Here is an 11,096-nt window from a genome sequence, read left to right as displayed (position 1 = left end):
CGCAACACAGGAGCCACTATTTGGAATAATCCCGTTTATGCCATCTGTTTATGTGTTTCTCAGTAATTAGAATGTCAATAAAAACATTAACTTATTTTGGTAGTTGAAGTCATAAAATATGTATTCTAGATTCACACACTGAGACATTTGTCACATGTTTCTGTTTATTTTGATGATAGCTTGCTGACAATGGAAATCCCAGATTACTCAGAATTTTCATTGACTTGACCACATACATCATTATCAACAATTGACCATATCGCTCTTCGTGTATGTGTGGTGTTGACATATTTTAAATGAATTTGTGAATCAAAACTATTTTTAACATTTTCTCATAATTCAAAGACAAAATAAACCCAAAGCCTTATGTAATACACAGATGATATACAGATGACTCTGGACACTTTATTGTAGACTGAAGCATGATCTCACTTAACTGGCAACAGTATCTGTATATCTTTAGCCCACATAAAAATAGTTTATGTATGAATGCCTTTCTTGGCAGTTCCTTCTCCCATGTATTGCATATACTGAAGTGATCAGTGTGGGGTCAAAGATCCAAATAAAGTGATTCGTCACTCTACCTTATATATATTGCATTAATTGCGCATAATGAAAATGATAACGTCACAGCATGCGCGTGTTTATTTTTAATCTGAAGTGATTTCATGAGAGATTTATCTATAAACGTCAAGGCGAAGACGTGTGTAGGTCCCGATATCTTATCGTCCTTTGCCCTTTAATCACTTGCCTTTTAAACCTCTCCTTTGCTTTTGCCGAACGTTTCCCGTTGTCAATGTGTCCAACATGTCTCCTGTAAGGTTGCTTTTATCTTGTCTATTCTTTGGAGAAGCTCTTGCACTGTCAGGTAAGAAGTAAAGTCATTGCACATTTTGAGAGTTCTTAAATCTCTCCGGTATCAGATGACCTTTAAAGAGGTGACTTACTGTGGGTAATTACGCGCTGGTTTTATCCAGGGAGGTTTTGGCATATCACGGATTTGCACTGGGACCCGACGTACAAACTAACGGACAACCCGAAGCTAGTGTGCGCATCCAGCGGTAACCGTCCAGCGCTCAGTGCTGGCAAATTTGGAGCCTATGCATGTGACGCGCCATGGCACCTGATCAACTCCTCGGTGTACGCCATGAAGAGGATTCTACCAGACCCAGACTTCATTGTGTGGACAGGGTAGGCCATGTATCGATCTGCTATGATGGAAAACCGGATTCATCTTTTTGGTTAAATCCGATTAACCCGAAGCGCTATAAAAGGAGACGTGGCTTAAGTTTGCCTTTTTACAAAACAATAAAGGAAAATATCTGACTTATGATTCATCATTGCCCTGCAACTATATGAAAACCATATGCTATCATTTTGCTTTTCCAAATATGTTGGCAGTGGCGGTTTTTGCATGAACTTTGTCCAGGGCTGACATGTCCTCCTGCTGCCCCCCCTTCAAGCTCAACACCTATTTTGGTTCTCATTGTTCCTCATTATGAGAAACGGTGAGAACTAAAATATAGCGATTGAAATCTCAAAAGCAGTCTAGACAAAGGGTTCTGGAGCCAATTTTAACCTAAGTGCAGCTAAAAAACAAGTTTAGAACCATATTCTACAAGACCTTTTGAAGAAAAAAAAAACAACTTCTCATTTTTGATGAATATGTATTGTCGGAGATCTGCTGTCAACTTTTGAAGAGTACAGATTTTATTTCTCTTCTTTGGTAAAATAAAATTAAAACCAATATTGAAAAAAGAAGATTGAGACATTGTCTTCTTGGTATTCGTTAAAAATTGTGGGGGAAAAAAATAAAAGCACACGTTTCCAAACTAATGTCAAGAAAAAACTGACATTGCTTAGCAAATGCAAAGCCTGCATTTTGTTGATATTGCGTCTGTATTTATAAACATTAGTTGTTCTTCATCTTCTTAGCCAGAGTTACAAAGAGCCACTTGTGGCTCCAGAGATGCAGGTTGCAGTCCTCTGATCTAGATTTAAGAAACAAAAATAATCTGTGAATCACATGACATTGAATACCAAACTTAATGCAGTTGTGTGTTTCTTTTTTTTTTTAATGCCTAATGTGCATAATGCAGTTGGGCTACCAATCCCGCCTTAGCGGACATACCAAGAAGCAATAATGAACTAATTTAGCTGTCATCACCTGTTATGACCGATTCCAGAAACCATCACTGGATTTTATAATTGAAACAACCAGTTCCCTCTTTTAGAGTCTTTAATCCCTAAAATGGGTATTTTGAAATATTACAGAGATGACACACCACATGTCCAAAATGAGGATCTAGGAGAAGAGAAGGTGATCAGCATCATTGGCAATCTAACTCAGATCATAACTGAGGTGTTTCCAGGTAAGACATCATTGGGTGCTTATGTAGAAAACAATTTAACACCGATATCTACACATTTAATCTAAGAAATGAAATGTTTTCATTATGTTGCCTTTTACAGATACAAAAGTGTACTCTGCACTGGGGAACCATGACTACCACCCCAAGAGTCAACTTCCTCCAGGCCCAAACTCCATCTATGACAAAATAGCAGAAATGTGGCATGGTTGGCTGGAGGCAGACTCCAAAGAATCATTTAAAAATGGTGACTCTTGCACATTTGTTCTCCAAATATCAGCTTGTAATGTTAACAACTGCATGGTTCATAGCAAAACTAGGCAGTGAAATATACTGTATATATTTTTGATTAGGTGGATATTACACAGAAAAGCTCCTGAACCGAGCAGGTTACAGAGTGTTGGTCCTCAACACCAACCTCTACTACTATCAGAACAAGGAGACCATGAATGATGATGATCCAGCAGGTCAGTTTAGCTGGTTGGATCAGACCCTTACAGCAGCCAGCAACAACAAAGAGAAGGTATAAAGCATGACATTGTATGTGTATAAACAGTCGTGAAAAAACCAGAACCTGTTAAAATGTAATACCTACGCTAAAAAATGTGGGTGCATGGAGTCACACTAGTTATTAGTGGACAGGATGGACATTTCTGTTGATATATTTTCTTTAAAGAATGACATTTGAAGGATTTACCTGTAATTTAATCTCTTTCTCCTCCAGAGATAAAAATGACACGGACATTTCTTAATAAAAAAAAATTAGTATTTAACAAAGTGTCATATTTTTTTCACATGACTAAGCAATGTGTAAAAATGGCCATGTTTGAAATATTAAACCTCTTTAGTTTGTTTCAATTCTAACATGAATAAAGAAACCTAAACAGATGATTTGGGCTAACTTTACTTGGTTTACTTTCTCAGGTCTACATCATTGGTCATATTCCTCCAGGTTTCTTTGAGAAGAAAAGAAGTACATCATGGTTCACGAAAAAGTTCAACACGAGATATTTGGAATTGATTCAGAAGCATCATTCGGTTATAATCGGGCAGTTCTTTGGCCATCATCATACTGACAGCTTTCGCATGTTCTATACCACAGAAGGTACATTAAAGTGTTTCACGACTGCGGTTGAAATGGTATTTCTTTGCAACTATTAGACTTGAACTCTGTTTCCACAGGCTTGCCCATAAGTGCAATGTTTCTGAGCCCAGGGGTCACACCGTGGGAAACAACACTTCCTGGTGTCAAGGACGGAGCTAACAACCCCGGGATTCGTGTTTTTGAATATGACACTGAAACATTGCTGGTGAAAGTAAGTAATGCTCACTCATGCAATCGTTTCAATGGGAGCCGTAGCTTGCAGGTGACACCGTTTCTATGCTAGGAGTTTGTAAGCTCTTCAGAAAAATAATACTTCTCACGCTTAAAGTTCTGCTTCGTGTTGTCTTTCAACCCCTTTGTGTGAACAGGATGTGGTGACATATTATCTGAACCTCACACACGCCAATGCAGACGCAGAACGCTGGGAGAAAGAGTACCGCCTGACAGAGAGCTTCAGAGTACCCGATGCCTCTCCGGGCTCCATGCACCAGGTTCTGGAACGCATGGCGGCCGATCCCTGCTACCTGCAGAAGTACTACGAGTTCAACTCTGTCAGCTACGACCTGACAGAGTGTGATGGCGACTGCCGTGTTGACCATGTATGTGCAGCAAGAGAAGTAGATTTTAAGAGGTATGAGCAATGCCTGTTGAAGGAAGGAGCCGTTTCTATTTATGGAGGGCTGCTGTTGGTTGTTTCTATGACAGCTACTGTGTTGATCACTGGCTGGTAGAGATGATTGGCATCACAGTTTGTTTCTAAGACATTTAGAGGTGCACTTAAATTAATTTGAATATTATTTAAAAAGTTTATTTATTTTAGGCATTCAATCCAAAAATGCATGAGCAGAATAATTTCAAATGATGTTTCAGATGTTTATTTTTGTTGATTTTTATGATTATGGCTAATCAGTTTCCCTAAAAGTAATAACTGTACATAACATAAAAAAATATTTATATAAAAATATGCTGCCTCTATATCATGGCCTACACAATCAAGAAGAAAACTCCAGAAGCTCAGTCACCCTCAGTAACGAGGGCAATACACATAAGTTAATTGCTAAAGAAGCTGGCTTTTCACAGAGACCTGTGTCCATCAATATTAATGGAGAATTAAGTGTTCATTTATTTTAACGCATATTTAAGTTGACCAGCTGAATTTAATGTGTCAGACCTTACTGGAAGATAGAACATCAAACATGTTACACACCTAAAATAAAAGCTGAGAAAACACTTTAGATCATAGAGGGGTGGAGGTTGGAGATTCCAGAATAACAGTCCCCATATATAACAGTGACAGGTCTATGGTGATATTTCTTGTAAACGTCTAATGTAGAAGTGGTTTCAGATTTTTACCTACATGTTAAAAAATTATAGTAATTGACATTCAGCTTAAATTAGACTGTGCATAACAACTGTATTCTCATAACTCAAACCTTTGAATGAAGTTATGGTAAATGTTTTCTCCACCGAAACTGTTATTTAAATGGAGAGGGAAAAACAACAAAAAAAACCTCACTGCACTGTTATTTCTGCAGCAATAAATACACTTCCTGATAACAGTGTCACTCCTCTTCATATTTCTTTTTTTTTTTTTTTTTTAGAAGCACAGTAATCTGTTGTTGAGCAAGACAGCTGTTATCTGAGTATCTTTATAGCTTCTGTTATCGCCTCTGTTCAAATAAAGGTTTGATATGATTTTTGTTACTGCTTGTAAACCGAACACTGAGATGCATTACTATGAGGTGAAAAGACAAACAGCGAACTTTGAGGCTGTTGAGAAAGCATGTTTATTGAGCACTGTAACTGGTTTACTGGTAACTCGATCAACGATAATGTTACATGGGCCTGAGGTTACACTTTAGTTCACTCACTTCTGTCACGACATTGTGGTGACTGGTTAATGAAAGCAGAACTCTCACATAATTAAGACCTGCTTACGGGAAGAAAAAGGTTGCATGGCTGCATCCAGGGCCTTTTTATAGTCTTGTATGCGCACCTCTGTGCAGGCAGGAGCTGTTAGCTTCCCCTGCTGGATGAGAGAGCACAGTTCATCCAGCATGGCTCTGAATGCCTTCCCATCTAGGGAAAAAAAATGACAACAGCAAACCTACTTTAAAAATCTTTTGTGATACTCTCACTCTCATTTCGCACTGCTGGTAATACGCTTGCTTACTGTGAGTGTGATCTTTCTTCCACTGTGTCACCCAAAAACCCCGAACTTTTACATCCTTAAAAATGAGAGCGCTCTGCAGACACAGACACCACATTGAATTAGTGTGCAATAGGAAAACATTTCAGCAACAGCTAATCTAATTTTCAGTGACTTGCAAAAGTATTCATATCCCTTAACTTTTCTCACGTTTCTGATTTTATCTGAATGTTTGAAAAGGATCGTCATCTGTTTGTAGTTTGTTTTCAAACTACAAACCACCCAAGCCATAACCATCCGCCTATAAGCTGACAGCATATCATTGGAGAGCCTTTCTAATGAGACATGCAGCCAAGAGTCCTCTGGTAACCTGTAGAGATTTACATCATACAGCCAGATCTGTAGAGCAATGTTTTAGATTGAAGTTCGATTATGCTTTAGAGTTGCCCGGTCAATGTCCAGACCTACTTCAAATTGAGAATCTATTAATTAAAATTAAAATTGAAACAAGATGTTCCTTTCAATATCTGATCATTTTTGTTTTTGTTTAATGGAAAACTGGTAGTAATTTTAGTTCCAAGATAAGAAAAGCGAGCAGAGATGAGCGCCAAAATACTTGCTGCCAAAACTGCAACAAAATGTCGTTCTTTTTGTTGCAGTTTAAAAAATACCATTGGATAGAAATTTCTGTCATACATTTAAGATTTTTATTTTCCTTCACTTCATAATTATGCCAGTAAAATACATGGTAGTGATGTGACAAAATGTGAAAATGTTCAAGACGTATCAATGCTTTTATAAGTCACTGTATCTATCTTTATCTGTTGTTATCATGCCTTACCACGGGAATAGTCACCGGCTGCTTAGACATTCCTCCATATGTCACCATAGACCCTCCAACTCTAGAAACAGAACCAAATGAATGAAAAAGAAAAATAACTGGTCATTTGTTCAGACCGAATAAAAAAGACAGATGAATAAAGACTATCTAAGATGCTCACTGTAGATGACGAAGCAGTTCTGTTGCACTCTTTCCTCCGACACCATTTAAAGCCAGTTTAGGCTTTGAACATGTCTGTTTAAAAAAAGGTGTCATACGTTGAACAACAGGCCCAAACCACATCACATTTCTGTTTTTATCAGTGTGCTTATCTTCAAAGCAACAGACCTTGAATAGTTCCTTCATCTCAGGTCGCCTCAGGCTCTCTTCTTTGATTACATGACTGGCACCCATAGCCTTCAGCCTGTCACTGAGTTGTGTGAAATCGGGCCTTTGAAGAGCATGAAACAAACAAGACCCTCAGCATGGTTCAGAACAAGAAAAAATATTTAAAAGGTTAATAAAAATCCTGTTAAATTTGGGTGCTTAAATGGCATTTTACCTGTCTCTAATAACATTTATAGTGTTTATTCCTCTTGCAGCAGCAATTTGTATGACAGCCTGCCCTACTCCACTATTGGCTGCATTCTGGATCACAGAGTCTCCTATTAGGGCAGAAAATTGAGGAAAAATTATATTATGAAGACACCTTCCCAACTATTTTTAATTTTTTTTTTATCATAAAAAAATTTGCAATAAATGTAATGAAAAATGTCTTCATTCAGAATGATTACTGAGGTGTTTTTATGAAACTAGAAAACCCAATGACTTAAGAGTTTGGCGAAATAAGAACATATGGACTACGTGTGTAGCAGCTTACCTGGCTTCAAATCTTCAAAGTCAGAGAGCATCCTGATGGCGGTGCAGGGATTGACTCCCAGTGTGGCGGCAGAGAGCAGAGGAATGTCGTTTGGCACTGAGATAACGTCATCTTCGGCTAACACTGCCTCTGTCCTCCATGTTCCTGCTCGCACAAATCAAACAGCGCTAGATCAAAAAGATAACAGAAAATGTTTCTTTCTTAAACGAAGAAATCTTGAGGTTTAATTTACCGAGCCCTGCGTCTCTGGGGATTACCCAGTCTCCTGCTTTAAGAGACTTCACCTGACTGCCCACTTCAATGACCTGAGCCACTCCCTCATTGCCACCAATGGCAGGAAGGTCTGGCAGGATAGAATAGGTGCCTAAACCCACAAAAAACTGTCATAAATACAATAGTAGTTTCATAATAATGTATTTTTTTGTTGTTGGTGCATTATGTGGAATAAAACCAACCAATACCTTGAATCATGTTTATGTCAGATGGATTTATTGGCGATGCCAGCAGTTTAACCAGGACTTCCTTTGCACCTGTTTGATGCACTGGTACATCTTCCAACCTGGAATGGAAAAAAAATACAATACAAGATTCAGTTAAAAAACACAAACCATAATATCTTTAGTCTTATTATGTTGCTTTACAGTCAGAATAACATTAATATCTGGAAAAAGTGAAAAAAAAAATAAATAAACTGTGCCACATGTACTCTTTATGAAAAAAACAAGGAAAGCAGAATTCATAGCTCAATCAATCCTTCCATTTAGGTTTGCTACACAAAAACATCTGTACCCATTGGTACCTTCAATGGAATTTAAAACAAAAAAGCACAGTAACACATAAGGATAATTTCAATAACAGCTTTGTGAAAGGCTTCACTGCAGGAAAAATTAGATACAGTTAAGCACAAAACCATTGAGCCAGGGGTACTTTATGGGAAATGAAAAGGAACAGATACAGTAACTTGCAGCAATCCAGGTAAAAAAAAAAACACCTCATAAATCAGGCATATTGATTTAGTGAAATCTATGGGAAAGAAAAATTAAAGAGGTAGCAAACTTAAGAATGTCATCAGGAAATATACACAGCTAAGCACATAAGTAGACTGAACTACTTTCTCTCAAAGTGAGAAACAAAGATCACAGAAAGTTAGTGAGAAAACATTGCTAAAAATGAAACTAAGTGCTTCTTTTGGTGAAAAAACCCCAAATACACATCAGTAAAACTGCCAATAACTCTCTGTCAATGACTCCATCTGGAATTAAAAACATCTGTCAAAATATTAGCAGTTATAAAAAAAATAAAAAAATACACAAAACTGTCAACAGACAACCCTGGAGTCAATCATAATTTGACTAATACACCTTGTTTTACCTCAATATTAGGTTGCTGACAGTAGAGATCCAGAGGAAGGCCTGAACAGTAATTCCTCCCTGAGAAAGTATTATGTTTTGGTTTCTGATGTTTGGTTTTGTACTAAAATTGCTTTTTTTGTGCTCTCATTGTCCCAGAATGAGTAAAAAACAAACAAACAAACAAACAAACAAACAAAAACAATTGTTACCTTGGACAATTACTAAGTTTTAGTTTTTCTTAATGATCAAAACCAATGTCAGTAAAGTGGGATTGGAAAAGTGGTAAATCCAGTCCTATGAAACTGTGAGACAGGAATTTATTATCTCAAGAAATAAATGTGAAAGGGATCAATAAATATAGTGAATGACATAAACTCAAGGTATTTCTTTTGGGGTTATTAAATAAATTCAAAACGTTCCTATTAATATAAGAGCATTAATTTATATTGAGGTGTAAAAACATCTGCGTTTTCATATGGTAGGCGTGATTGTATCCACCACACAATGTTGTTTTATGTTTCTTTGAGCATAATGTTTTCAATCATGAAAACAAGCTGTTATAGTTGGTGTGTGGGCTGCAATGTGCCCATCAGTCCCCCGGAAGGTGAGATGGGCACATTCGAGGGGAAAAACATCCACCACAAACTCGGTGCTACTCAGGGATTTCCCTTACAAGAACCTCGGCGGACACTTATGAGCACAAAGCCAGAAACACGACAATCACAGGGAGGTGAGATTTTTCTGGTTTGCAACAGATGTGGCATTAAGTTTCGTTTGAGGAGACATTAAAAAGTAAGCAACATGGATCCAAAGGGGGGTAAGTCTTTGCAAAATAAAGAAAGAACTTAATCTTTAATGCTTTTTTTTTTCAGACGTATATTCTTACTCAACCACTCCAGAAGGGTCTCCGTGTTTTCGGTAGATCAGAGCTTGACAGGTCTGTGTGCAGCGTCCAGCTGAATGGCTGAAGAGAGAAACGCTAGCTTTCATGTGCTTCGGACAATTTAAAATAGCCACGAAGCCTCTTTGACAAACTACCCGGCTTCTGAAAATAGCCGAGAGAACCGGAAGCCCCATTTTAACCCAGAACACAACTTCACAGCTAGCAGTAATAAATATATTTTTAATAATAGCTGTAATTTAAGGCAGCATTAGACTGCCAGGCTAGTGTAGCGGCGGCAGCCATGTTTGTTTCGCATGAGGTTGTCATTGAAAATATAAACAGAGATTAGCGCCCCTGGTGGCTATAACATGACTCTGTCTCAAAGTCGAGAGGAATTCATTTCTTTTCCTATTTTTTCACTTCATGAAACGTGAAGCTATATGAGAGACCCAACAACTAACCTTAATTACTCATTTTGTTAGTCACACCAAAAATGTTGAGATGATGTTCATGTTTACTTCATGTTTGCTTTTATAAGACAAGTAAATCCTAATTCATAGGTCAGGTGCTTACCAATAAGTCAGATAACCATCGAAAAGTTTAATTACTAAGGTATTTCAATTCAGAAAAGAAACACATTGATTCTGTGACAAACAGTGACTTCTCTATCAATTCATTTGAATTGTTTAAATCTAGCAAAACTTCATTCAGTTCTCATTTGGAGCATATGGAGCAGTCAGATTTCTGATGTTTGATGGAGCTTGGTTATTGACTGGTTTAGGTGTAAGAGAATCTTACATTATATTTGGTATTTAATAGGAAACCAACGAGGAAGCCAAATATTAACTTTTTTCATCAGAACTGTTGCTATAGCATTTTGGATCAACTGAAAGCTTGTAACTGCATTTTGTTGGGTTCCTGATAGTAAAGAATTACAGTAGTCCAGCCTTGAACTAACAAATGCATGGATGAATTTTTCCTGGATAAGATATGTCTAATTTTGGCAATATTCCAGAGGTGTAATAAGAAAATCCTAAAACCTTGTTTAGAACGGGATTTAAGTGACATATCCTTGTCAAAAATATCAGAAATTCTTCACTTTATGAATTCAATGTCATCCTCATCACGTGATTGTCTAAGCAGTGTCTTTATCAGAGGTTCTGATCCAAAAACGATAATTTCTGTTTTGGTAAAAGAAGAACATTTAGTGTCATCAAGATTTTAATGTATTTCCTCAAGAAATGTCTGTGATCTTCCAAATGGATTGGATTCACCAGAATTTAATGATAGGTATAGCTAAGGTAGCTATATCATAAATAAATAGATACATGTATCTGTTTGTAATCAATGGGGTATTAGCATCCCCTGCTTGTTGCTGAGAAGGGGGGATATTTTATGTGCTTTGTGGTTTTCTTCATTTTGATTATTTGGAGGTCAACAGAAGGAAGGATTCACTCAGCACCAATTATGAAAGAACTGCCAAAGTTTACGAGTGTATTTACGAAACACGACTTATTCCTTTTATTCAAATTCTTGTG

General features: G+C 37.3%; 2 protein-coding genes across 2 annotated transcripts; one reads left to right on the top strand and one right to left on the bottom strand.

Moving 5' to 3' along the window:
- Positions 1-752: 752 nt before the first annotated feature.
- smpdl3b (sphingomyelin phosphodiesterase acid like 3B) lies at positions 753-5,033 on the top strand. Its single transcript, XM_007557255.2, has 8 exons — positions 753-868; positions 978-1,191; positions 2,275-2,372; positions 2,473-2,616; positions 2,723-2,892; positions 3,294-3,474; positions 3,552-3,685; positions 3,843-5,033. The coding sequence occupies exons 1-8, from the start codon at positions 808-810 to the stop codon at positions 4,203-4,205; spliced, it is 1,365 nt and encodes a 454-aa protein (XP_007557317.1). The 5' UTR covers positions 753-807; the 3' UTR covers positions 4,206-5,033.
- A 212-nt stretch (positions 5,034-5,245) lies between these two features.
- On the bottom strand, positions 5,246-9,882 carry mecr (mitochondrial trans-2-enoyl-CoA reductase). Its single transcript, XM_007557254.2, has 10 exons — positions 9,562-9,882; positions 7,785-7,882; positions 7,556-7,687; positions 7,324-7,467; positions 7,006-7,108; positions 6,792-6,894; positions 6,625-6,698; positions 6,465-6,525; positions 5,648-5,720; positions 5,246-5,553 (listed from the first exon to the last, which is right to left on the bottom strand). The coding sequence occupies exons 1-10, from the start codon at positions 9,750-9,752 to the stop codon at positions 5,390-5,392; spliced, it is 1,143 nt and encodes a 380-aa protein (XP_007557316.1). The 5' UTR covers positions 9,753-9,882; the 3' UTR covers positions 5,246-5,389.
- Positions 9,883-11,096: the final 1,214 nt, after the last annotated feature.

The sequence above is a fragment of the Poecilia formosa genome, unplaced genomic scaffold (assembly GCF_000485575.1).
Source record: "Poecilia formosa unplaced genomic scaffold, Poecilia_formosa-5.1.2 Scaffold86, whole genome shotgun sequence".
In the NCBI taxonomy this organism is placed as follows: Eukaryota; Metazoa; Chordata; class Actinopteri; order Cyprinodontiformes; family Poeciliidae; genus Poecilia; species Poecilia formosa.
Note: the sequence above shows the minus strand (reverse complement) of the source record. Positions and strands in the feature narration are given on the sequence as shown.